The following is a 26,284-nucleotide window of genomic DNA, read 5'->3' as shown; positions in this document are numbered from 1 at the left end:
TACTCACTAAGTTCAGTGAAGAAAAAGATCTTAGAACGTGCTGTGTACTACAGATGTAATCAATTCGTTTGAGTAATAAAAAAAATGGAAAAAAAGGGCGTGATGCAGAGCTGCTGTACCACGTAAAGTTAACCAATGTACTTTCAATACTGCGATGTCATCTGTAGCGAAAACCTGTCTATATCATCAACCACTTATGCCAATAAAGTCTGAGCAGTCCAGCGCCCCGAAAGAAGGGACAAAGGGGCTGGCTCCATATGTACATTTTGCCACCGCCGCCCCCTCCGAAGGGGAAAGCGTCCACTCCCTGGCCGCCGGAGCTGGCCTCCGGCAATTCGGTAGCTACTCTCTTCGTCGCTTCCTCAGAGACGAATGTCTCTTTGCCTTAAAATATGTTTTGTTTTATGAATACAACTATTCGATCATTGTTTTTTGGTGCCATTATAGTATAGGCGTGCCTCTTACAACAGCTCATATCTGAGTTTTTAAAGATCCGATCTTGGAGTTCCCGCTGTGGCTCACCAGTAAGGAACCCGACTGGTATCCATAAGGACGCAGGTTCTATCCCTGGCCTCGAGCCTGGGGGTGAAGGATCTGGTGTGGCTGCGACCTGTGGTGTAGGTCGCAGATGCGGCTCGGATCCCGGGTCGATACAGACCAGCAGCTGCAGCTCCGATTCGACTCCAGCCTCGGAACTTTCCTATGCGCGGCCCTAAAAAAAGACTAAATAAATGAATAAAAATCGACTCTGATGACTCTTTCACTAGAGTTTAGCCCAGTCACGTGCGGTGTGACTTCAGAGGTCTTTCTTTTTTTCCTTCTCAAGTTGAACGTCCTTCCCCGTTTCCCCCATTTCGCCGCCCCGCCCCTCGCGGGGAGGTATCGCTGGCTTGCTCTCCTTTCAGCCGCTTCTCCCGGTCAGCTGAACACACATCCTTAATAGAGGCTGAGGTTGGCCTCGCCCCCGCCGCTGGAACCATTAGGATGCTTGAGCTCGGATCACTCCTCCCGACCTCTAGGTGCTACTCATCCGCGGGATTCGGGCTCCCCTCGCCCGCCCCCCGCAGCCCCATCACAGTTGTGATGCTGGCAGCGTCTTGCAAGTGGGGCCTGCCGCCCTGGTCAGCCTCCCAGGAGACCGCCTCCCCCAGGCCAGAGCCGCCCGGTCTTTAACCCACCGAGACACAGGAAAGGAAGTGTAGCTTTGAGCCACTAAGTTATTGTGAGTTGACTTGTTCTGCAGCAGCAGAAAATTCAGCCCTTCTTGAATTTCACCTCCAAAGTCCTTCCTCTGGAGCTTCCTAGAGTCGAGTGCTCTTGGCAGCCGACTCTCAACTTCGGTTCGTTTGAACAGGTTTTGGTGTTGCCGCAGCAGGAACTCCGAAACGAAACTGATTTTTTTTTTTTTTGTCTTTTAGGGCTACACCTGCAGCATGTGGATGTTCCCGGGTCAGGGGTTGATTCTGAGCTGCCGCTGCCAGCCTACACCACAGCCACAGCAACGCCAGGTCTGAGCCACATCTTCGACCTACACTGCAGCTGGTAGCAACACCAGATCCTTAACCCACTGAGTGGGGCCAGGGATCGAACCTGCATCCTCACGGATACCAGTTGGGTTCTTATCCTGCTGAGCCACAAGAACTCCAAGATTATACTTTTTTTTTTTTTTAAATAGAATAAGAAACTGTAAAGACGATTCCTTATTATTATTTTCAAAGACTTTTTTATTTCTTCAGACATACAAAACATAGTTATATTCTCCGGTTATTTGAATATCTGCAATGGCTATCGAATCTGCTGTTTCTGCTGGCTCTCATGGCTTTCCTTATGGTGTTTGTGAAAAGTTTTTTAAGCTGGAGATGCTCCTTTTCCTTGGTTCTTGATCCACAGGAAATCCTTGGTGGCCTGGTGGAGCTGCACTGCTCTGGAGTAGATGCCCAGCTAAGGGCCATTGCCCCTGCCGCCCCCAGGCCTCAGCAGCGTTTTGGTTGTCAGGGATGAGAGAGTGTGTGTGTGTGTTTCTGGCACCTTGTGGATGGAGGCCAGGATGTTGCTAAACAGCCTGCAGTGCAAGGATGGCTCCGCCAAGTCTTATGGCCCCAACGTCCCCTAAGAACCGCCGCTCCAGGCAGGGCGCCTCTTGCTTCTGCCGGCCGCTGCCAACCTGGGGCCAGGTAGAATTCTCCCTTTGATGTCTCGAGCCACACATACAGCCAGGTTTCAGGCTGTAAAAGAAGAGGTCTTTGCCCTGCGTGGAAGGCCAGCGCCGCCAGAAGCCTCTCCCTGAGTCTCCGGTTTACTCCTCATTGGCCCTGCAGCTGAAGGTCGGCGCCAGGGGGGCGGGGGGAGGCACCCCTGGGCTCCTGCTGTTCAGCTGCCCAAGCTCCGTAAAGACCCGGGCGGAAGCAGACGCCCTCAGGGCCAAGTCCTGCCGCCTTTGCTGTTTCGGCCCCTGACAATTGCACAGCCCAGAGTGGGCAAGCCTCGCTGGTGGCAGGGGGGCAGGGGTCTGGGGGGAACGGCTGAGCCTGCTCAGGGCTTGGGCCCGCCCTGCGTCCTGGAGGATTAGGGGCAGGGGAGGGGCAGTTTTTAGCTCTGGAACTAGCGAGGGCCATTTGGAGAGCCTGCAAGCAGAGGGACCCCTGGTGAGGGTGGCTCAGGGCCCAGGCTGGTGTGGGGGACCGGCCATGAAGGAAGAGAGGAACAGACCCAAGAACCAGGGGAAAGGCAGCCTTGGGAAGGTCCTGGTGGTGGGAGGACCTCTCCTGGGTGGACACTGGTCTAATGACCACACCGCAGGTCTGCTTGGGGCTGCAGGTGACATCTGGCCTTTGGGACCATGTCTCCTTCCTGTCTCCCACTCCCATCCGGAGCGGGGAGCACATGTCCTGGGCGGACTTGGGCCTGACGGGAACAACCCGAGGGCCGTGTGGGGAGCGGCCTCAGCCAGGTTGCTGCTGGTGTGGCCCAGGGTGGGGCTGGCAGGAGCTGCCACCCTGCACCCAGTGCCCCTCCGCTGTGATCAAGCCGGCTCCGTGCTGTGCTCCATACACGCCCACATGGGACCAGGGCCCAGAACCACTCAGCCTGCCTGAAATGTTATTGTCCTCTTAGCCTGGGGGGCGGTAGTGGGGGCACCGCCCCGCCTGAGATGCTATTGGCAGGCCCAGCTGCGTAGCGGCCCCCCTAGAGCAGGCCTGGTGGTGGGCACAGGCCATGACCCCCCAACAGGACCCTCTGCCAGCCCCTTCCAGAGTCCTGAGTCCCCGACCCAGGGCCAAGCTGAGAGTGGGAAGATGGGGGGTTTGGCAGGTCCGCATACCTGCAGAACCTTGAATCTGGTGGGAGGGGCCTGGGTAAGGTGCTCAGCACATGGGCGCCCCCGTGGTGACCACAGCCCCAGCCAGGTCACCGGGCAGGCCGCAGGCTCTGGGCCTGGGTCACAGGGTGCTCGGTGATCTTGCCCAGGAGGGAAGACAGCTGACTCCCTTGTTTAGCACCTAAGGTCTGTGGGGAGAGCAAGCAGGCCAGCACAAATCCAGGACACCATTCCTGGGTCGGGGGCTCCCCTGGAACCGGACACAAGTAGATCCCTCCTGGAGGCCACCTCCGCTGGTCCTGGCTGAGGAACAGCTTCCTTTCTGGAGCGGGGAAGAGGCCCTTGGACCCCCGGGCCCGGCGCGCCCCAGGCCGCGGGATACCCCAAACCCCAGCCCTTTGGGCGGCCGGGTGGTGGCGACCGGTGCGCGCAGCTCCCTCTGCTGGCCGCTCTTGGAAGTGCAGTGCGGTGTGACCAGTGCCTTTTAGGACAATGGCAGCAGCAGCAGCTTCAGGCTGTGCGGGCTCGTTGGAGTCCCACCCAGGTCAGCCCGAGACCAAGGTGGAGTCTGCTGAGGCCTCAGGACACCCTGCGGTGGGAGGAGGCCTGGGGAGAGCTTGGAGGAGCCCAGACTGAAAGGGAGAAGGGCAGGCGATGTCCGGGTGTCCGGGCTGGCCAGGGCGTCCTCAGCCTCAGAGGTGGGGCACAAGGAAGTGCCCGCCTGGGGAGGAGGGCCAGGCCGGGCTGCGGGGCCCCGTGTCCGTGCCTGTGGCAGGCTAGATGAAGGTGGAGTCCAGAGGCCCAGCGTCCTGCTGGGTGAGGGCGCGGGCCTCGAACAGCTGCTTGATGAGGGCGGATTTCTCCTGCTCCAGCTGCGTGATGCGCTCGCTCTTGTCCGTCACCTCCTGGGCAGGAGGAGGCCAGTCAGGCCGCCGGGCCCTTGGTCCCGCCCCACCCCCTCTCCGCACCTCACCTGGGTGAGCAGCCGGTTCTGCTCTTTCAGCATGAGAATGGTCTGCTGCTGCCAGCCTGGGGCCGAGGGTGACGCAGGGGCCGCGACAGGGCCCAGGGGCCCCACGGAGGATGAGGCCAGCGCCTATAGGAGGGCACAGTCAGGCAGCCCTGGCACAGCCTCTAGGGCAGAGTGAGGGCTGGGGCTGGGGCCGGGGCACTCACCCTGCCAGCACAGGCTGCAGCCAGCAGCTCCCCCAGGCACCGGGCCACCTCCTGCACCTTGGGCAGCAGCTGTCCCAGCAGGCGGGGGCTCCCCTCAGCCCCAAAGTCCTGGGAGGAAGGCAGGGCAGGGGTGCTCAGAGAGCAGAGCCTGCCCAGGGTCAGCACCAGTGCCTGCCCTGGGCGTCCTCATGGGGGGCGGGGGGGAGTTACTGCCCAGAGCTGAGGGGGGTGGTATTGGGGATGGTGGGACAGCCATTGTGCCCGGGAACAGGACAGTCTCCTGCCCACTTGGGGGTGCCTGTGTTTGGGTGGGTGATCACATGTGGGTCACTCTGCCTGGGGGATGGATGCCCGGGGCAGCGACACTCACGGCGCTGGCCCTGCTCTGGCCCAGGCGGCGCTGGCGCTCCTGCACGCGCTGCAGCTGCTGCTGGTACCACTCCCGGCCCCGCGCCATCATCTCCAGACCCTGCAGCAGCACCTCCTGCTCCTGCTCCAGCTCCTTCATCTGCTTCAGCTGTCACACAGGGACCAAAGCCACCAAGCCCACAGTGGGTGCGTGCCTGCACCCGCCTACATGTGCTGGAGGAGCCCCAGCCATGCGACGTGTACCAGCCTACACGGACACGGGCCGAGCGGCACGTGCGCACACATCATGCACGTGCGAGCCCTCGCGTGCTGCTGCACTGGGGAGCTCGGCCCCATGTCCCCTCCTGGGGGCTCCTGGCCTTCCTCAGCCCCTTCACACAAGCAGCCCCGGGGAAGCTTCCCTTCTCTTTACAGCAGGGGCCGGGCACTCAGCAGGGCGGGGAGGCACGCTGCTGGGGAGGGGGCCAGGCCTTTCCCCTAAAGGACTTCCTGACCTGACCCTGGGCCACCATCTGGGGGTCCCGGGCAGAGCGGTGCTCCTGGAGACCCAGTGTGGGGGCCAAGTCCAATCCCAGGCCAGGGGGAGGCGTCCCAGAGCCCCGGGCCCCTGCTCACCAGGTCACAGTCCACACCGTTGGTGATGGTGTGTCGCCGACGCTCCCCTCGGGCCCGGGGGCCCCGCCGGGCGTCCCCCACGCCCAGCTCCCAGACCCTGCAGGCCACCGCACCTGCAGCAAAGAGGTGAGGGCCTGGCTCACTTCCGGGCCTGTCGAGTCAAGCTCCCCAACCCCACGAGGCCTGGCTTCTAGGTCCATCCCGGACCCACCCCGCAACCACCTGTGGCCATGCAAAGCCAGGTGTCCTGGCCTGCGTGCCTCTGGGATCGTCTGAAGTTCAGAGCCTCTGCAGGGCCTTCGGGCACCAGCCTGACCTGGCCCACCCCTCGCCGGTGCCTGGGGGGCCTGGTCCTCTGTCGACTCCATGCTCCCCTGACACACACCTTGGAGATCGTCGTGTGGCCACTGAGGCCGCACATCTGCACGCACGCTTCAGGCGTGAGCTCCTTGAGGGCAGGGGCTTCGCCATCTCTGCACCCCCAGGGGCCCGAACACTTCAGGCTCACCTGGGCTCAAAGGCTGCCAGGCACAGGGTGAGCAAGGAGGCCTCTCGTCTGCACAGGCCCTTTATGGGAGGCGGAGTTCGTGCAGGAGAAATGCAGGTGCCGGCAGGACAGTGCTCACGGCCCGCCCTCCGTGCAGCTGGTTTGAGGCCAGAAAGCCAGGTGTTTCCCTGTGAGCACCCTCTGGAAGCCTGCAGCTACTGGGGGAGGCGGGAGCATGTGCAGGGCTGTGGGGGTGGGGGTGCCGGTGGGGAGGAGGGCCCCCTCCCCCGACTCCCTAGCCCTATGCCCTGCTGGGCAGAGTGGTGGGTAGGCGATGCAAGAAGAGGGCACAGGCATGCCCCCTAGGGACTCATCCAGAGGGCTGGCACCAGCCAGCCAGCCCTGGCAGACAGGCTCCAGCAGGCCCAGTTCCAGTTCTAACCTGCCGTGCTGTACAGCAAGCAGAGGTGGCATAGCAGGGCAGAGGGTGCACCCCGGAACCCCTGGGCCCGTCTGCACCGCCAGGTCCACAGGGCAGCTCCGGGCCCCCAGATGGCAGCATGCCGGACGTCCAGCTGGCTGCACAGCAGGCAGAGGCAGCCCTGCCTTGTCTGGGCCTCTGGCACAGCCTACAGGGCACTGCGAGCACCAGCGGGGACAAGGAAGGAGGGCCTGCACTCTGGGAGGCTCGGGGGCCCTCTCTTCCTGGGGAGTGGGGGCTCTCAGGGCTCCAGGTTTGGCTCCCAGTGTCTGTCAACGGCCCCCTGCCTGGCCTCTGCCTGTAAAATATGCCAGTGAGAGCCCTGTCCTGTGAGTCACTCAGAGGGACTAGAATGAACGCTGTGCCATGGTGGGCACTGACCATGTGCGCAACCCTGGACCTCAGAGCCGTGTGGAAAGGCCCATACCACACAGGCCATCAGGGCAGAGCGGGGCTGTGCCACAGGCCTGAGGCCTCCAAACCCCATCCCATGGCTGATCTGCACCTGTGCGTGACACATGGCTGGTACGGGCCACGCACTCAGGGCCGGCCACACCCCCAGACTCAGACGGACGGCTGGATTAGGTCACCAGGGAGGCTGGGGGCTACCGCAGCTCCATCTCGCAGCTATAGGGCTGGGGGATTTGGCTGAGGCCAGGCAGGGGGTCCAATGAGGCTGGCAGAGTGGTGGGCAGCACAAAAAGGCTGGCAGCTGCCCTGGCGGAAGGCCTGCACCTGCACGGGCTGAATGGGAGTCCCCGCCCCCGGCCATAATGCAGGTCTTGTTCCCAGGGCAAGCTCTGGGGGACAAACAGGGGACCATTCAGCCACCTCCTGTCCCTGCCAACTGGACTGGAAGGCGGGCCATCCCCAGGGGCCCTGGCGGCCCCTCCCAGGTGTCAGGGGCGCCACAGCTCCAGGTCTGGAAGATTGGGCTGGAGACCACCCACCCCTATACTCTCCCTGGCAAGCTGGCCAGGTCCTCCTGTCCCACCTCTGGCAGCTCCTGCCTGTGCTGGCCTCACAGGGCAGTGAGGCCAGGCTCTCAGCGGAGCTACCAGATGGAGAAGGTTGCAAGGGCCCTTCCCCACATTCCCGGGGTCTGCCCCTACCACAGCAGGAACTGTGCCTGCCCAAGCCACCAGAAATGAGCCCAAGGGCCCAGGGGTCCCCAGGTGTATGCAGGAGACAGGGTGCAGAGCCTTCTCACACAGACAGGTTTCCCAGTGGGGTTTGCAAACCCCCTTGGCTGGTGGCCCCGAGCACCCCGGGATGGGGACGAGGCTTCTTTCCCTCCGGGCCACGAGGTGTGTTTCAGGCTCACAAGCCCACGAAGCTTTGCCCGCCTCGTCCCCCGCGGCTCCGGCAGCACCTCTCGGGCTGCGGCCACAGGCGCTGGCGGCGGGGGTTGTGCGGGGAGCTACGAGGCGGGGCTGGGGGCCGCCCCGCACTCACCAGTGTCTGTGCTCGGACTCCGCTCCAGCGCCGCGCCCTGGGGCCGCTCCGGCTCCGCAGGGCCGGGCGCCGCCTCGGCCGGGCCACACAGCTTCTCTAGGCTCCGGGCCGCGCCGCCGGGGCCGACCGGCGGAGGGCGCGCGCCCAGCGGCAGGGGCTTCCTCTCCAGGACCGTCCGCGGCTCGTCGGCCGGCGCGAACACCAAGCGCTGCGGCGGCAGCGGCGGCGGCGGCTGGCCCCCGGGCCGCGCCGAGCAGCCTCCCCGGGCCGGGGCGCGCGCCGGGGCCCGGGTGGCGCTGTCGGTGCTCAGCAGAGAGGCGCGCAGGCCGGCCACGAAGCGCTCGAAGGTCAGGTAGCCACTGGCCGGGGCCACCTGGCGCAGGCCCTCGAGCACGCCGCGGGGCAGCTCGCGCGCGTCGGCGCCCTGCCAGCGGGACTCGATCTCTCGCAGGTGCACGAAGCCGCGCCGCCGGTCGTCCAGGATGTCGAAGAGGGTGCGCAGGCTCTGCAGGAAGGCGCGCGGCAGCCCCTCTGTGCCGGGCGCGGGCACCGGCGCGGGGGGCGGCCCGCGGCCGGGTTCAGCCATTGCGGCTCCGGCCATGGGCGCCCGCCGGCGGGGCTCGGTCCTCTGCCGGCCGCGCACCGGTCCCCGCGCTGCCAGACGGAGGGCCCGGCGGCGTACAATCAGCCCCGACAATAGCGGCGACTTTTTGAATGGGCCTCCTCGTGGCGTCAGCGGTCATTAGCATTCTCGGCAGCCATTGGTCGAGACCGGCCTGTCTCCTCTCCGATTGGCTGAGAAGCCAACAGCCAGGTTTGATTTTCGGGCCGAGGGGCCAGCGCCTCGCGCGCTCCCGCCGTGCCTGGAGGGGCCGGGCGCGCGCATTGGCCCCAGGCTAGTGGGGGCTGGGGTCTGCCTCCGCTCTCGACTTCGCCGGTAGGGGAGGAGTCCTCAAACAGCCCCATTAAACTCCTCCACCCCTGCCACACCCGCCCTTCCGCCGCATCTTAGCCCTCGCCGGGTTTGGCTGCCCAGCCTACCTCTCCGAAGGGCGGGGCCAGGCGCCCAGCAGAAAATCTGTCCCCAGGTGGCCTTATGGGATAAGGATAAGGAGCACAACCCTCCAGGGATCCACCATCCCCTCCAGTTCCCAGGGGCACTCTTTGCTGAGGGTCCCCCGGCACAAGCTCCGCCTACCCTGGGGCCCCTTTCTCTTGTGCCAGGCCAGCCCCGGGAGGACTGTGGGTTCCAGCCAGCTGGGCGCTTCCCTTCACAGGGGCCTCTCTGTCTCCACTGCTGCTAGCTCCTCCTCTGGCCCCTAGGGATAGCCTCGCCTTTCCTGCTGGCCGTAGGACAAAGGCACTTTCCCTGTGTCCCCAGATCCCCATCTGGTGACCAGCTCCCTTCTCCCAAGGTCCTCTGCTCTGGCCCCTTCCTCAGCTGGGCACCTCCTCCAGCGGCTCTCCTGGCCTCCTCGGGCTGGCCAGGCAGCCCTGTGTCCCCCGCCCCCCTTCACTGCCCTGCTTCATGTCCAGCGGTGATCTGGGCACTGTCTCATCAGTCTGCAAGGGGACCAGGACTTCAGCTCTGGGAGCCCATCTCAGGGCCAACTGGTGGGACCCTCCCAAAGCCAGAGAGGTGCCCCAGATGCTGTCTGCCTGGACCCCTTGCCCTAGCCCACCCAGGCCCTGCCCTGCACGCTACCCCTCTGCAGTGGTTTTCCCAGATGCCTCCATGCCACAGGCACCTTGCCACTGAGCATTGCACAGGTATTATCTGCTGCTGGAGAAGCAGACTGTCCACCTCCAGGGATCAAACAGCACACCTCCTCCAGACAGGCTCCTGGCACAGGGCTCCGCTCCACCCTCTGGGTGGCCTGCCTACCTAGACTTCTGTGTCCTTGGGTCCCAAGGCACTGGTCTATGTCTCAGGCTGTAAGGGCAGCTGCCCTCGCTAGGGAATGTCCTGGCTCCACTTCTCTCCTGGGGTTACCCCTCAAAGTGAGGGCTCTTTGGTGGTAAGGAATTGGAGGGGGTACCTAGAAAGCTGTGAGCCAGAGTCCCCCCGTGGAGCCTGGTCTGTCCCTGCCTCCCCTTTAGTGGCAGCATTCAAGCCATTTGTCCTGCAGCTCATGGCTCCTTACCTTCTCTGCCTCCAGTACCACCCATCCATCCCACCCCTGCCCCAGTCCCAGTCCTTCTGGTATCAGCATTCCCTCCCCTCTGGGCTTTTGCACATGGTGGCTTTCCAACCAGGGTTGCTCTTCCCATGGGCTCCTGGCTGATCCCTGGTGCCCTTTGGGGGCAGGGCCCGGCCCACAGAGGTGCTCGGCAGATGGCCAGCCCACAGGAAACCATCCTGGAGGTTGCAGCAGAAAGCACCTTTGGGTGGGACACTGAGCCAGGGTGAGGCCTGTGGGATGCGGAGGCCTGGGGACAGCTCTGTGGGGGTGAGTGTGCATGTGGGGGCCGCCGGCTGGCAGCAGGTGATGCTGCTGCTGCTGCAGCATGGCCAGTGGTACCCAGGCTAGGCCAAATGCCCCTGTGAGCCTGAGCCCACCGTGAGAACAAACAAGGGTTTCTCAGGGCATCCGGAGCTGTGGGGAAGGCGGGCCTGGCTGACCCTTGGTTTGTGCACTTTCCCAAACTGGAGCCAGTGCCAGCTCTGGGTGTGGGACTGAGGCCTGGCCCCCTGTCCTTCTGATCCTGAACTCTGAGCACTTCCTCCTTCTGCTGCTTTCCAGCCTGGCCCAGCCCTTTCCCACCTGTAGCTTTCAGCCTTGCTGTCCCACTGTGGGGGAGGGGGCGAGCTTCCCAGACCCCCAGCCACGTGAGCCCTCTGGGGTCCGTGTACTTTTTGAGGGAGCCTTCCCATTGTAATTTTCACTGTGCCAGCCCTGCGTTCCTTGGAGTGGGCAGGGGCACTGCGCTTCTCTGTCCCCTGCTTAGCCCGGGGCCTGAAGGACAGGCACCTACCTCTCAGCCCAGGAGCATGGCCAGGGCTCTGTGGTCTCCGCTCCTCTGCTGTGACAACCAGGAACCCATGCCAGCCTCTGGGTCCTGCTCCCCTGAACCCATTGGACGAGGCCCCAGGACAAAGAGAAGGGGACTGCTTGGCCGCAGGCCTCCCTCTGGCAGGTGGTCCCAGAAGTTATCACCCACCTCTGCCTCACTGGTCCTCCGGCTGGCCTGTGCGCCCACCTGCCCAGGTGGGTCAGCTCCCCTTCTTTCCGCCCCACAGATGCCTCTGGCTGCACAGTCCCAACTGTCCTAACCCTTCCACTCTCAGCTCCACCCCCACCTTGGAGTGAGGTTTAGGGGTTACCTGGCCACCATGGGCCGCCAGGTCATGTCCTGACACCTGCCTTCAAGGGCACGTTGCAGGGGCAATAAAAGTCTCTGTGGACTCTGGCCTGGGGTGCAGCGCCTGCTCTGCTCTGATTCACTTCCTCCCACACGCAGCTCCTGCCTCCACCATCTGCCCTGGACCTACCGGAGCACTCCCTTCCCTCCGCTAGCTCACTCAGTGCGTGCTCCCACAGATCTGTGCAGCCCAGTCGCTTCTCGGGACCCAACATTCTCACTCCATCGCCTAACATCCACTGAGTGCCCACTGTGTGCTGGGCGGGGATCTAGAGTGATGGGGCGGAGCAGGAACCACACCGCATCCCGGTCTCATGGAATTTCCATCTCATGGGGAAGTCAGGAGTGGGGAACGCAGAAAGGCAGGAGGGGGCAGAAGAGGATGGGAGGGTCTCCCCACAGGGGGACTTGTCAGGAGAGATCTGGCCAAGTGGGGCAAGAAGTCCTGCGGCTTCCTGAGTTAGAGCCATTCAGGCAGGGAGAAGAGCAAGTGCAAAGGCCCTGGGGCAGGCCTATTTCTGTCAAGTCCATAGGAATGTATACCAGGGCCCCAGGGGGCTGTGAAGCTCCACTCCTAGGCCTGGAAGGTATGAGGACTCTATGAGCAGAACTGCCTGCTGGGGGAGCAATTGCTTTAACAGAGTTCCCTGGGATGGGGCGGGGGCGAGATCTTACTTCTCCTCTCAGGTCCTAAAGCACCATTGGAACTTTTTTTTTTTTTTTTTCGTCTTTTTGCCTTTTCTAGGGCCGCTCCTGTGGCGTGTGGAGGTTCCCAGGCTAGGGGTTCTAATCAGAGCTGTAGCCACCGGCCTACACCAGAGCCAAAGCAATGCAGGATCCGAGCCGCGTCTGCGACCTACACCGCAGGTCACACAACACCGGATCCTTAACCCACTGAGCAAGGCCAGGGATCAAACCTGCAACCTCGTGGTTCATAGTCTGATTTGTTAACCACTGAGCCACGATGAGAACTCCCCATTTGAACTTCTTTTAATCATGTGCATGTATTACTTACAGGCTTAATAAACCTAGTTTCTTTTCCTTTTTTCTTTTGGTCGCATCTGCCAAAAAAATATCCCTGTGCCACAGCAGGGACAGCGCCGGATCCTTAATGGGCTGCGCCACCAGGGAACCGCAAGACTCAATAAAACTAGTTTCTAAAAGAAAGTGGCTGGAGCTACTGTTTCATATTTTTCACAAGGTAGTTCATAAACAGCAAGACGCTGAAAACCTGATCGTTTTAATAACAAGGCAGGCTGGGGCACCTCCTCCAAGGTTCTGGTCCCCTGGCGACGGGAAGGTGAAGGATGGGAAGGAGGGAGCCCCCAAGGATGCAGGGTGGCCTTCTGGGGGCCTAGATGACTTTCGGACACCCAGCCCTGCTGGCGACCTGGCTCTACCGTCCCCAGGCCAGCCCAGCCCTGAGTCTGGAGGTCTCTTCACGGAGCCCCTGGCGCCAGGCGTCTTGATTCCCGCGAACACGGCCACGGGCAGGGACAGACCCCAGCCTCCCCGTCCCTGTGGGCAGTGGGGCTGAAACACAGCCGAAGCCAGCCCTTCAGCGCCTGGGTGGACAGGGGACTGGGCTCCAAGCGGCCTCCCGGGGCGGGGCCGAAGGGCGGCGGGGGGCGGGGGGCCGGGGCGGGGTCAAGGCGGGGTCAAGGCGGGGCGTTCTGGGCCCGCCCCTCTGGGGGTCGACCCCGCCCGCCGGGTCCCGTGACGCTGGTGGGAGCGCGCAGGTCACGAGTGCCAGCGCGGGCTACCGTGGCGGCGGCGACATGACCTCGGAGCGAGACGTGCGCGCCCGGCTGCAGCGCGCGGGCCAGGAGCACCTCCTGCGCTTCTGCGCCGAGCTGGCGCCGGGGCCGCGCGCCGCGCTGCTGGCCCAGCTGGAGCCCCTGGAGCCGGAGGCGCTGCGCGAGCACTGCCGGCGCGCGGCCGACGCCTGCGCGCGCCCCCCGGGCCCGCCGCCCGACCTGGCCGCGCGCCTGCGGCCTCTGCCTCCCGAGCGCGTGGGCAGCGCGATCGGGGGCGACCCCGAGACGCTGCGGCTCTGGGAGGAGGAAGGTAGGTGGGGCGGGGGTCCCGGCGGCGGGCGCCCCGGGCCGGCCGGAAGGGGCCTCGCCCGCACTGCTTGGTGAGAGGAGAGGTTGTGCTCAGGGTTTAGTTTGCCCTCTTACTTGGCAAAATCTCGGAGCCTCCTCGCACAGACCGGCTGGGGGCTGGGTATGGGAACCCGCCAACGCTGCCTCCAGGCGGCGTTCCCTAGGGAGAGCGTTTTGGGCATGGGCACACCTGGATGGCCAGCTGCCCAGCCCACGCATTGGCAGCAGGGGACGCCTTGGACACTTGCACAAGCTCCTCGTCACACCTGTGGAGGGGAGGCGGTGGCCCCTGGAGGCCAGGCCCCCTGTTGTGCAGCTCCGGCCCGGTGGACTCCGTGTTTCAGCTGAAGGACTCAGACTGGGAATGAACCCAGAGGACGTGGTCACAGCCTCCGCAGGGCCAGGGTCGGGCAAGGTTAGGTTTGGGTGAGGCCCTGGCCCAGATCAGAATGTTATCTGGAGATTTCTGTTCTGTGCTGCTCAGACTCAGGCGCTGCTTTGATTTGCTCTAAAATGAAAGGGGGGTTGTGTGGTGGGTTCCAGGCGTCCCCTCATGGCGCCCCATGCCCCCAGGTTTCCACCAGATCGCCCTGAACAAGGTGGCGGTGCTGCTGCTGGCTGGGGGGCAGGGCACTCGCCTGGGCGTGGCCTACCCCAAGGGCATGTATCAGGTGGGGCTGCCCAGCCGGAAGACCCTGTATCAGCTGCAGGCGGAGCGGATTCGGCGGGTGGAGCAACTGGCTGGCGAGCACTATGGGACCCGCTGCACCGTGCCCTGGTGTGCCCTCTGCATTACCCTGGCCCCAGAGGGATCCCCTCCGGTAGCCCCAGCCCTGCCCCACACCAGACCTGAACCCCAACCCCAGCACAGCCCCAGACAGAGCCCAGCACCCGCCCAGATGGAGGCCTGACTGCTGCGCTGAGGCTGGACCCTGCTGCCAGCCCCACATGCCAGCGGGGCCAGGCCCTCCGGAAGGCAGGTTCAGCCTCTCGTCCCCTTGCAGGTACATCATGACCAGTGAGTTCACGCTGGGGCCCACGGCCAAGTTCTTCAAGGAGCATGACTTCTTCCACTTGGACCCGGACAACGTGGTCATGTTCGAACAGCGCATGCTGCCTGCCGTGACCTTCGATGGCAAGGCCATCCTAGAGCAGAAAGACAAGGTTGCCATGGCCCCAGGTATGTCCCATCTCTGAGGCGGAAGGAGCTGCCTTGCCTACTCCCAGGGGTCAGGAGGCCTGGGACCGAGGCCGGACGACGCTGCCCGGAGGCTGCACGGTCCTGAGCAAGTGGCCTCCCTTGTCCGGGCCTTGATTCTCATCTGCCACGTGGAACAACCGCAGGGCTCCTTGGATAGTGACAGAGAGCTGCCTCAGGCACAAGGTCCAGCCCCGAGGGGCCTCCGCGGCCTCTGGCTGGCTGGGGCGGGGCTGGAGCCCTCTCAAGGCCCGTCCTTTCTTCCTGCAGACGGCAATGGGGGCCTGTACTGCGCGCTGGCAGACAACCAGATCTTAGAGGACATGGAGCGGCGAGGAGTGGAGTTTGTGCACGTGTACTGCGTGGACAACATCCTCGTGCGGCTGGCGGACCCGGTCTTTATCGGCTTCTGCGTGCTGCGCGGTGCAGACTGTGGCGCCAAAGTGAGCCCGCGGGGGCTCCCCGCTCGCCCCGCCCTCTGGCCCCGCCCCCGAAAGCCCCGCCTCCTCCGGCCCCGCCCCGCCCGTCAGCCCTCCCTTGGTGGCGGCAGGTGGTGGAGAAGGCCTACCCCGAGGAGCCCGTGGGCGTCGTGTGCCAGGTGGACGGCGTCCCCCAGGTGGTGGAGTACAGCGAGATCAGCCCCGAGACGGCGCGACGGCGCGCACCCGGCGGGGGCCTGCTCTACAACGCGGGCAACATCTGCAACCACTTCTTCACGCGAGACTTCCTCCAGAGGGTCACTAGGTGTGCATGGCAGGTGGCCGCCCGGCCAGCCAGGCAGATCTGAGCTGGGCAGGGACTCTGGGCTGGGGTGGAGAAAGGGGCTTGCGTCTACACAAGAGCCCCCTGGCAGCTGGTGCAAGGCTCTGTGGCCACCCTGGCTTGGCCCTCTCTCTGGTGGAGTGGTTTTGCCCACCGGCACCACCTCCAGCCGGTGGCTTGCCGGCTGCCACCGCGCTTGGGCGGGGATGGGGCTGGTGGTGCAGGAGCGCGCCCTGCCCTCCCCGAGACAGGCCTCGGCCCGCTGCTCTGTGCCTGGGGTCTGTCGCCCACCGGCCCCAGCAGCAGAGAGGCAGGGTGCGGCTGTAAGCTGTCCTGTCTGAACTGCGTGTTCCCTCCCCTTGTCCCCGGCCCCCCAGGGAGTTGGAGCCCTTGCTGAAGCCACATGTAGCTGTGAAGAAGGTCCCCTACGTGGACGAGGAGGGGACTCCAGTAAAGCCGCTCGAGCCCAACGGGATAAAGATGGAGAAGTTTGTGTTTGACGTGCTCCCGTTTGCCAAGTACGCAACGTTCTCTGTTTTGCTCTTCTTCCCACCCCCGCTTTGGCGGTGGGTTCCGAGGCGCAGCCGGGCAGGGGCGTGGAGGTGGGGGCTTCCCAGTGGGAGAGCCCCTTTGCGGGGGCTGGAGGGCTGCAGGCTGGTCTCAGGGCAAGAAGGCCCGAGGGAGCAGGCCCTGGGGGGGAGCCTCGGGACGAGGGGCAGTCAGAGCCTTGGGGTTGGGCCTGTGCCACCACCTGCCTCTGGCCTGGGGCTGGGAAGCTGTTTCCAGGCAGGGTTGCCGAGGGCTCCAGAGTGTTTGGCCCCCACTCTGGGGTCCCCAGTTCTGGGGGTGTGGCTGGGGGGAAAGGAGGACTTGAGGCAACTTGGGGTCTCAGGAACAGACCCCCATGGTGTCTGTGGGGCCCTCCCTGGCCTGCTGCCTGCAGAACAGACCCCCACACACACTTAGTCACTGTAACCCTGGCCTGGCCTTCACCTGCCCAGGACCAGGGCCTCTGGGCCAGGACGTTGGGTCCCCAGCTGTTGTCCCTGCCAGGAACTTCGTGGCCTTCCAAGTGCTGCGGGAGGACGAGTTCTCCCCGCTGAAGAACGCTGACTCCGCCGACAGAGACAACCCCTCCACGGCCCGGCGGGCCCTGCTCACGCAGCACTACCGGTGGGCCCTGCAGGCCGGAGCCCACTTCCTGGACGCACACGGGGCCCGGCTCCCCGAGAAGCCCAGGTGAGTGTGGGCTGCAGGGTGCCGCCAGAGGACAGGGCATCGGGGTGTTTGTCACGGCCCAACCCCCAGGCGCAGGCCAGCCCTCGAGGTCTGCTCAGGGCCCTGGGGAGGCGCGGGTGGCATCCTTCCCGGCTCATTTAGAAGTTCTGAAGCTGAAACCCAGCGTGACATCCAGAAAGCAGCAGGCAGGCCACTTTTCAGGGCTGGGAAAGAAGAGGACTTAGGTTCCCGCTTCCTGACTGTCCCCTCCACCACCTAAAGCCGGCTGCCCCGGTGCCGCGTGGGATGCCTGTGGGAGGGAGGGGGGTTTCCCAGCTCCAATCAGGCCCTTCGCTCAGACAGAGCTCGGGGGTCCGGGGAAGGGGAGATCGCTGAGAAAAGGGGGCGTCGTGGACAGCCTGGCCCAGGCCGGGACTGAGCCCGCTCCCGTGATGGGTGGTGCCGGGGAGGGGGGGCTGGGGTGCACGCCCCTGAGCAGGTGCTGACAAGTGGGCTCCCCCAGCCTGCCCAGCAGCGGAGAGCCTCCGGCCATCTGCGAGATCTCGCCCCTGGTGTCCTACTCTGGAGAGGTGAGAGGCACCTGGCCCATCTGGGCCTTTCTGGGGTCAGGCTTGTGTGATCGGAGGTGGACAGGGAGGGGCGCTCAGGTGGGTGCTCGGACAGAAAGTCACAGCTCTGCCCCATTGGCCAGTGCGGTACCCAGCCTCTCAAGGGGCAGAGGACGTCCTGGGTCAGGAGGTGTGGTGAGGGCTCGAGAGCCTGGGGGGGCTGGGATGACAAGCCAGAATCTGGGGTCTGACACTAGGGTTCAGAGCAGCCAGGCTTTGGCGGGATCCTTGCTGGCTCCCCCCCCCAGTAAGTTCTGGCCTCCACTCATGGGAGGGCCCATGCCAGCCCCGTGCTGGCCTGAGGTCTCGTGGTGGCCTATAGCCCTTGACCCTGGAAGGAAGCCCTTGATCTCCGGCCCCGCCCTCACCAGCTCCCGGCTGAACTGGGACCCACCCAGGGTCTCGGACGTGGACACTTGACCCTGTTCACGCCTTGTTCCTTCCCAGGGACTGGAGGTGTACCTGCAAGGCCGGGAGTTCGGATCCCCGCTCATCCTAGACGAGAACCAGGCCAGGGCGCTGAAGCCCTGACTCCCTCCTGGACCTGCCAGCCCCAGGGCCCCCAAGGCTGAGGACGCAGCCCTGGCCTGGGCTCCGGGAAGGAAAGCAGGCCGCTGAGTTTCTGAAACACAGATCACAGAAGGGAGCCTGCCGGTTTACCCCACGAGGGCGGGGACTCTGCCGTCACCCCGCCCCCTGGACACAAGTGCCCCCAGACCTGCCTCGGGCCCTGCGGGCTTTCCAGCTTGGGGTCTGGGTGGGAAGCAGAGGCCCTCAGGACCCTGGACACTGGGTTCAGAGGAGGCTGGGGCGGGGCCCGAGGGAGGGTGGCATCCTGTCTGAGGCAGATCCAAGAGGACAGGATGGCGGCCCCTTGGCCCCGCCCATGCCCCCCGGGGTGAGGAGGGAACACAGGAGGGACGGTGTCCTCCCCTCACAGGGTGACAGGCTTGAAGGGACAGCCCCTCCCACCTGGCAGCTGAACCTGGGGGGTCACAGCCAGCCCCCCGTCCCCGCCCAGCTTGAGGCCACAACAGAAGGTCCCCGACCCGTCGCTGAGCAGGGCTGGTTGCAACAGCGAGCCGCGGCTGTGGGGCAGCTTGGCCCACATGCCCGGGGCTGAATGCTCCCCATCTCTGCCCAAGGCCTCGGGCCCTGGGTCTCCTCTGCGGTGGGTTGGGGCTCCTGAGTTTGTGCCTCCCTCCGGGAACCAGGGGCCTCCGCAGTGGTTGGTGAATCTGGAATGTACTCACCAGGGGGCTGCTGCATCCTCTGCCTGGCCTGCCTGTAGCTGTGACGGATCTTGGGGCTCAGGCCCCTTGGGGAGGGGGGCATAACCTCCCAACTTGGGGCGGCAGACCCCTGCCTGCAGCCCGGCTGAGGCTGGAAGGAACCAGCTGGTCCTGGTCCCTTGCCTGGCTTAGCTGCTCTGGGCCCCGCTGCCGGCTTCTCTGTCTGGAAAGCGGTGCAGGGTACCTGCCTCTTCTGCGGATGCGGATGCGTCCACATGGCTGCCACTGGGCCTCGGCCGCGTGCCTCTCCCCCCGGGAAGGGTGTGCCCGGCCGGTGGGCTCAGGTGCTGTCTTCCCTCCAGTGGCCTGGAGTGGACACTGGGCGCACCCACATCCCTGACCTGGGCGTGATGGCAGGGTCAGGGCCACGGTGGCGACCCCGAAGACATCTCTGCACCGTCCAGGCTGCCTGGCTTTCCAAACCCCAGAACCCAACATTGTGCCTGAGCTGCCTTCTCCCTGCTGCTCCGCAGGCAGGCAGAGGAGGGTCCCGCCCCGGTCCAGGGCCACCACTGCTGCCACCGCCGCAGCCCCGAGGAACCCTTTGCTACAAGGGGAACTGGTTGGGCAAACTAGTCAAAGAGCTTGAGTCTGAAGAATCTTTTGTTTTCATATAATTGTGCCTTTATGTAAAGTTTCAAAGCACAGGGAGGTCTGGGGACCCCACGCATCAGGCCCGCAACATCTTGCGTCGTCTGTGATTGCGGGACACTGCAAGCCAGCCAGGAGACGCTGAGGGGCTCCCCACAGCTGTGGCTCCCCGCGCCCCCGCCTGTCCCACCCCCACGAGGCCCTCCTGCTACCTCGATGGCCACACACCCGCACCGTCCCCAACCCAGACAACCTCGAATGAAGCAGCTGAGTTTGGAAAGATGGCCAGACTCGTGACCTTGCATGTGATGCGGGGATTTCGAATAAACACAGGGTGCTGTGATCTCCTGGCCTGGGGAGGGCAGGTCTTGCGCAGCACAGGTCGCGGGAGTAGCACCAGGCATTCCCAGGTCTGTGTCCTTCTGAGGGCAGGAGTTTGTGGAGGCCCTCTGGGAACAAGAGCCCTCGCACTGAGCCCATGCCACCCTGGGCGGCCCAGGAACCTCCCTTGCTGCCACCAGCTCTCTCCCAGGGTCTCGGGGGAGCCTGAGACAACCTAGGGGGTCAGGCACCTGGAGGCAGCCCAGACCTGCCCCTTGGACCAGCTCTCCAGGGGTGGCCTCCTGGGCCCTCAGACCGGAGACCCTGGGGCTCCCGCTGCTGCATGTGCGCCCTCCAGATGCCACCGTTTCCCTGGCAATGGGCTGTGCAGGGAGGGGAGCGAGAGGGCACCGCCGGAAGGGCCGGCAGGGCTGGGTGCAGGCAAAGCCCTGCCGGGGCCTCAGGGGTGACCCCTAGAAGGGAAGGGCAGGCAAGGAGGAAGATCTTTCTGGAGCAGGTTCTGACAAGCCTGAACTGAGCAGGAGGCACACGCCCTCCCGGTGCCCAGAAAGGTCACAGCTGGGATGGCAGGAAGCGGTGGGCAGCCTGGCCTGGAGAGCACGAGGGAGGGCTGAGTTTGAGCTCAGGGGAGCTCGCCCAGCAGGCGCTGAGCTGGCGATCCTCCGGGAGGCCTGCAGGGGGCGGTCGTGGCCCTGTACCCTCCTCCCGCTCCCGTCTCCGGGCTGGAGGAAGGTTTGCTTCCCGCCCCGCGGAGCCCAGCCAATGAGGCCGATTGGGAGGCTCATCTTAGCTGGTACCTGGAACCTTCCAGACACATCCAGGCCTCCGAAGTTTCTTTAAAAAGTGCCGCCCCTGGAGTTCTTGCCGGGGCGCGACGGTATCGGCAGCACCTCTGTAGTGTTGGGACGCAGGCTCGATCCCTGGCCCCGCACAGTGGGTTAAGGATCCATTGTTGCCGCCACTGCGGCTTGGGTAGCGACTGCATCTGGGATCTGATCCCTGGCCCGGGAACTCCACATGCCATGGGTTGGCCCAAAGAAACAAACAAAACAAAATGCCACTCCTAAACTAACAGGCGAGCAAAGGACGGAAAGAAGATGAAATGGAGGTCCTGTCGTGGTGCACGAAAACGATTCTGACGGAACCATGAGGCTGCGGGTTCGATCCCTGGCCTTGCTCAGTGGGTTAAAGGGTCCGGCGTGGCTGTGGTGGAGGCCGGCAGCTGTAGCTCAGAATAGACCCTTAGCCTGGGAACTTCCATATGCTGCAAGTGTGGCCATAAAAAGCAAATAAAAAATAAAAAAGATGAAATGGCTTCTGAGGTTCTTGCCCCCCCAACTCGGCCACTCCCTCCTTCTAAGCGTCTTGCTGGACTTCCCTTTTTCTCCAGATCTCTCCCTGATTCCCCCTCCCCCAAACTTATGAAAGTTGAGCTTTCTGGGGGCTCAAATGCTAAATCCCTAGTTTTTGTTTTGTTGTTTGCTTTTTAGGGCCACACCTGCAGCACATGGAGGTGCCCAGACTACGGGTCGAATCAGACCTGTAGCTGCCGGTCTGCGCCACAGCCACAGCAATGCTGGGTCCTTAACCCACTGAGTGAGGCCAGGGACCCAACTCGAAAATCCCTCATTTTTTATGTTCCCTGAACTAAATAAAGTTGAACTGTGAGCCACAGTCAAAGATTCTCCCCAAGTAACTGGGGACACCCGCAGGTTCGCTGCAGAAGTGACATTAGGTGTCCAAACTTAACCAAGCCGGCTCTGCGGGTTTGTACCAGTCAAGTCCATGTGCTTGTTGGTGTCCCTTTAGGGCAACACTGGAGGAAACCTGCCAGGTGGGAAAACCTCAAAGGGGCTTTCTGACCGTTGACAGACAGCCCCAGGACTCTCTGGAGGTCATTACCGAGCAATTTCAAAAGGTTTCCCTCAGTCTGTTGATGGAAAAACGATTCAGGCTTTCACACCATGATCCAACAGACCTGTCTACCTGTTCACGAGCATTACAGCGATGCCTTTAAAGAAAACGCCGCTCTTCCTTTGGGGGCTGAACCCACTCAGGCAGCTGTTAGGTACCTCTGTGCTCGTGACTGGCTGAACTGGGTCCCCCCTCCTACCCAACGGACTGCAGGGGGGCGGAAAGCCCTGTCTGCTGCAGAGTCAGCTGACCTCGCCCAGCAACTCACCTGCACCCTGGATGATCCGACCAGGAGGAAGGCATTTAAACATTTTTTTTTTTTTTTGGCCACACCCTATGACCTATGGAGGTCCTGGGCCAGGGATCGAAGCCAGAATTGCGACCTAAGCTGCAGCTTCGGCAACGCTGGATCCTTAACCCACTGCCCGAGGCCGGAAACCGAACCTGTGTACCAACGCTCCAGAGATGCGGCCCATCCTGCTGCGCCTCAGCAGGAACTCCTCAAACGCTTAGCCTTCAGCTCTGGCACATGGAGGCCCCTAAGCCAAACCCAAACCCTCCCGGTTTCTGCTACTGCCTGGAGCCAGGCCACTGGACAACAGACTGTCACAAGCGCATGAGCCTCCTGCCCCCGGCATGGGGCTCCGAGGATGTACCGCGTTCTCCCCTCGCTCCCTCTGAATCAGCTCAGATAAACCACCCTCAGGCCCGGGGCAGAAGCGCTCTCACTGGCACCAGAGCCACCCTCTCAGGGCTCACCAGCGAGAAAGCGGTCCTCACCTCGGACTCAAATGGCCCAAGTAGGGGGGAGCTCCCAGGAGCACCCACAGAGCCCCACCTCTGAACCGGCTCCCTTTGGTTGAGCCCCCCTCCCAGAGACGCCGCCCGCCTGCCTCGGCTGGTCCCCCCATCACATTCGCTTATTAGGCTGGGGCGTCACCGAAAACGTCAAGCTGGATTTTCTTCCCCCCCAAAGGGAGAGATACTTCGAGAATTTGACAGTAAGAATCAAAACAGCCAGACAAGCGGATGAAGCGGCACTTCGCCGTCTCTGCTTTGTCTCTGACGGTCCTGACGCTGATTCTGGAGACACGGATCATTGGTCCCTATTGGATCAGCTACTGCCCTCCTTCCTCTTGGGCAAAATCCACAGAACTCTTCCCGCCCAGAACCCAACAGATCTCTCAAAACCTCTCGGCAGAACCAATCAAGACCAACAAATAGGAGTTCCATTGTGGCTCAGTGGTAACAAACCCAACTAGTGTCCATGAGGACACAGGTTCAATCCCTGGCCCTGCTCAGTGGGTTAAGGATCTGGGGTTGCTGTGAGCTGGGGTGTAGGTCACAGGCGTGGCTCAGGTCTGGCATTGCCGTGGCTGTGGTGCAGGCCGGCAGCTGTAGCTTCAATTCTACCCCTAGCCTGGGAACTTCCATATGTCACAGGTGTGGTCCTAAAAAAATGACCAAAAAAAAAAAAAAAAATCTGAGTCTCCCTCTTCTCACCAGTGTACATGCATTAAACCACATGAACCAGCACTGGTGGGGAAATATTAATAAGGCCACAAAAAACATCCCCCTTGCCTGCCCACTTGTCCAAAATATGATCCAGAGAAACCTTTCTGCTCTGCTCCCAGACATTTTTTTCATAGGCACACTATTTTATTAACTTAAATTTCAGAGTTTCTGTTGTGATGCAGTGGAAACTAATCTGACTAGGAACCATGAGGTTGCTGGTTCAATCCCCACCCTTGCTCAGTGGGTTAAGGATCCAGCATTGCTGTGAGCTGTGGTGTAGGCCGGCAGCTACAGCTCCGATTAGACCCCTAGCCTGGGAATATCCATATGCCGCAGGTGCAGCCCTAAAAAGACAAAAAATAAATATAAATTTAAAAAAAAACACTTAAATTTCACTATCAAACAATGCTGGCCATGCCTTGTTCAGACTCCTGACATCAAGACACACGGACAGAGTTTTAAGGGCACAGGGTTCAACGCAGCGTAACATGCTAACAGAAAACCTAAGAGGTGGCAAAACGACGCTTTTGCTCGCAAGTATGGGGACAAGCCCCGCGACTGGAGGACAAACCTGGACCGAACAGAGGGGCCCTTGGCTCCCAGACCCTCCGCACCGCCTCGCGAGCCCTGGAGGCCACCGTGGGTCCGAGTCTGGGCTACCTCGCGCTGTACGTTTTCTCACCGGACCAACGTGTCCCCTGTGCACAGGCCGCCGCTTCTTCCGAGGCCAACCCTTTGTTAGAAAGGAGTATCCTTCCCTGAGGGCCCCCCTCAAACTTCCCCGTGACGGGGGGACCACTGTACGGGTCTCCGACTTCGACGAGGCTCCCCTGTTGGGCGGGCTTTGCACTTTCCCGCCTCTCTGGCCCCAGGCTGCAGGCTCCGTTGAATGCACCACTGGCACCACCAACTCCCACCCGGCAGGATTTACAGGGAAACTCCCACCTGGCAGGATTTACAGAGAAACTCCCACCTGGCAGGATTTACAGAGACCCCTTCCCCCCGCCCCACGGTGGCCCAAAGCATCGCCACGTACCCTTCTCCCTCCCTCCCAGAGCCACTCCCTCGAGATGGGCCTCTTTTGACCCGCGGCGAAGGGAGCTGTTCCTCCTCATCCTGAAGGCCTGAGAGCTCCTGCTGGAAACGGTCCCGCTCTGGGAGGGCCGTCTGCTCGCCGGGCGCTCCCGGGAGCCGAGGAGCCCAAGGATCACACCTGCCACCCAGAGACTTTGTCTTTTGGAGAAGACGCCTCCGGAAGGACTCCCTTCCACCCCACTGGCAAGACCCCACTACTCAGCCACTGCTAACCCACCCGTGCTGCCAACTGACACACCTGGCAAAGCACCCACCGTCGACGGAGCTGCACACCGTCTGGTGACCCGGAAGCAGAGATGCCACGGAACTGAATGGATGACCCCTGACAGACGTCAGGACCAGGCCTGCAGGCCCTTCCCTCGCTGTTGCTTCTGCCCCATCTTCTCCCTCTTCTCTGGACCCTTATCTGCATTTCCCCATTTACTGCAAAGCAGGGAACCGGAGTTCCTGTCGTGGCACAGCAGTTAATGCATCTGACTAGCATCCATGAGGTTGCAGGTTCGATCCCTGGCCTCGCTCAATGGGTTAAGGGTCCTGCGTTGCTGTGGCTGTGGTGTAGGCTGGCGGCTACAGCTCTGATTCAACCCCTAGCCTGAGAACCTCCATATGCCACGGGTTCGGCCCTAAAAAGACAAAAAAGAAAAAAGGAAAAAAGAAATCTTTTCCTAACATGAGACCAGCTGGCCAATTCCCCAGCCGAGGGCGTGGCAGCCATCACTTAACTTGTTGGCTAAATTAGTTTTGACAAATGCAGCCACTCGTCCACCTACTTGCTCAGCAAGAAAGCATCTGTGTGATATCAAAGACTACCTGCTCTTTCTGGAGAGGAGAAATTCTGTCGCAAAATCAGGGAGCAGGTGCAGTGGTTGCATTAAATTGTCCTGATTCTCTGGTCCTTTGATTTCTTCAGCTGGCCATCTTTAGGCCTAGGATCATGGGTTAGAACCATCATATAATTTGGAATTATCACATTACTTAAAATTTTACTGTTTTTATGCTATTATTGTCATTATCTTGGGCTGTGCTCATGGCACGCACAAGTTCCCTGGCCAGGGATCAACCTGGAGCCACAGCCACAGCAGTGACAATGCCTAACCCTAACCCTAATTAATGCCTTGCACACTTTTTAGCCACATGCTCAGCGTATCCAAGTTCCTGGGCCAGGGACCAACCCTTCACTGTTTGCAGCCTGCACCCCAGCTGCAGCAGTGTTGGATCCTTACCTGTGCGCCCCAAGGGAACTTCCTGCACAATCACTTTTAACCTTTGTACCTGTTTCCTGTGGAGCCTTTGTAGAAAGGACACCTAAAGGGTGGTGTTGCTCAACTCTCGGGGGAGGAGCTCCCAGGCTACAGCCCTGCCGAGGTATGGACCTCAGACGGGAATGCCTGAGGCTGAGGCTCCCTGCTCACCTTCCTTCTCTCGTCAATGTGGCCTTAATGGGCTCCACGTGTGGTGCACTTTCCCTCTGACGGGGACGTCACAGCCGGGAAAGGCCCTTCCTGACACCAAGAGACAAGATGTACTAAACGGAAAACCTGATTCTCGATCAGTGATGCTTTCAAAGTTCCTGATCACAGCAGCACCGAATCCTTAACCCGCTGAGCGAGGCCAGGGATCAAACCCACATCCTCAGGGTTACACGTCAGATTCACAGCCCGCGGAGCCACGACGGGAACTCCGACCTTTCACATTCCCCCTTTCACATTCCCGGGCAAGAGGCTGCTTACTACCCAGCAGGAGGAAGATTTCCTTTCCGCCAGGCAACAAACAGTTCACCATTGAGAGATGAGACCAGCCAACGAGAAGCCACTAGATTTACAACTCCCAGTTTCCTCTAACGGACTCTGTTTAGAACAGCACCTACAATTTCCACTTCTTAGGAACAAAAAATGTATACTTCTTGGTTTCTGCGGACTCGCCTGTAGTTTTTCTATAAGAAGTTTACCCCAAATTGCAATTCTCTGTTTTTCCTGAGTGAACCCATTTTTTCTGATAACTGGCTGTTTAATTTGGCCCTGGCTGCACCACGTGAAAGTTCCCTGGCCAGGGAGGGAACCCACGCCACAGGAGGGACCCAAGCCGAATCGCTGCAGTGACAACTCGGGATCCTTAACCCACTAGTCGCAGACCTCCGCTGGCTATTTTATTTTTAAGGTCAACGGAGGTGTTGGGAGAAAGCAGCCCCTCCCAACTTTTTTTCTGTGCAAAATAACATCCCTTGGTTTCTAGCCTTGCATATTATTTGTAGACGTTGGACGTCCGTAATTGCAGTTTCTCTGCCGTTCCTGAATAATTTTACTTTGCGGGCAAAAGCGCTGACTAGACTATTAAGGTTCACAGGGCCAATGGCTTAAA

The 26,284-nt window shown here is 61.9% G+C and overlaps 2 protein-coding genes across 3 annotated transcripts; one reads left to right on the top strand and one right to left on the bottom strand.

The window, feature by feature from the left end:
• Nucleotides 1–1,696: 1,696 nt before the first annotated feature.
• SAPCD2 (suppressor APC domain containing 2) lies at nt 1,697–10,068 on the bottom strand. The gene is made up of 6 exons (XM_021081120.1): nt 7,903–10,068; nt 5,480–5,592; nt 4,866–5,012; nt 4,496–4,603; nt 4,293–4,415; nt 1,697–4,224 (listed from the first exon to the last, which is right to left on the bottom strand). The coding sequence occupies exons 1-6, from the start codon at nt 8,501–8,503 to the stop codon at nt 4,096–4,098; spliced, it is 1,221 nt and encodes a 406-aa protein (XP_020936779.1). The 5' UTR covers nt 8,504–10,068; the 3' UTR covers nt 1,697–4,095.
• Nucleotides 10,069–12,983: 2,915 nt separating this feature from the next.
• UAP1L1 (UDP-N-acetylglucosamine pyrophosphorylase 1 like 1) lies at nt 12,984–20,692 on the top strand. Of its 2 annotated transcripts, none has more exons than XR_002340960.1 (9): nt 12,984–13,332; nt 13,944–14,148; nt 14,375–14,550; nt 14,839–15,011; nt 15,119–15,312; nt 15,708–15,848; nt 16,332–16,569; nt 17,072–17,138; nt 17,625–19,406. XR_002340960.1 is itself a non-coding variant. In XM_021081055.1 (9 exons), the coding sequence occupies exons 1-9, from the start codon at nt 13,044–13,046 to the stop codon at nt 17,706–17,708; spliced, it is 1,515 nt and encodes a 504-aa protein (XP_020936714.1). In that variant the 5' UTR covers nt 12,987–13,043; the 3' UTR covers nt 17,709–20,692. The 2 variants fall into 2 exon arrangements, 1 of the variants encoding a protein (XP_020936714.1); XM_021081055.1 differs by having other exon boundaries at nt 12,987–13,332; nt 16,384–16,569; nt 17,625–20,692.
• Nucleotides 20,693–26,284: the final 5,592 nt, after the last annotated feature.

The sequence above is a fragment of the Sus scrofa genome, unplaced genomic scaffold (assembly GCF_000003025.6).
Source record: "Sus scrofa isolate TJ Tabasco breed Duroc unplaced genomic scaffold, Sscrofa11.1 Contig1206, whole genome shotgun sequence".
Classification (NCBI taxonomy): domain Eukaryota; kingdom Metazoa; phylum Chordata; class Mammalia; order Artiodactyla; family Suidae; genus Sus; species Sus scrofa.
The sequence above is the reverse complement of the archived record's forward strand: the minus strand, read 5'-3'. Positions and strand labels throughout refer to the sequence as shown.

Coding starts and splice junctions, on each gene's coding strand:
- SAPCD2 (XM_021081120.1), bottom strand. CDS start 8,503: ATGGCCGGAGCCGCAATGGCTGAACCCGGCCGCGGGCCGCCCCCCGCG. Junction 5,593..7,902: donor GAGTCCGAGCACAGACACTG/GTGAGTGCGGGG, acceptor TCTTTGCTGCAG/GTGCGGTGGCCTGCAGGGTC. Junction 4,604..4,865: donor GCCAGAGCAGGGCCAGCGCC/GTGAGTGTCGCT, acceptor CCTTCCTCCCAG/GACTTTGGGGCTGAGGGGAG.
- UAP1L1 (XM_021081055.1), top strand. CDS start 13,044: ATGACCTCGGAGCGAGACGTGCGCGCCCGGCTGCAGCGCGCGGGCCAG. Junction 15,313..15,707: donor TTCCTCCAGAGGGTCACTAG/GTGTGCATGGCA, acceptor CCGGCCCCCCAG/GGAGTTGGAGCCCTTGCTGA. Junction 17,139..17,624: donor TGGTGTCCTACTCTGGAGAG/GTGAGAGGCACC, acceptor GTTCCTTCCCAG/GGACTGGAGGTGTACCTGCA.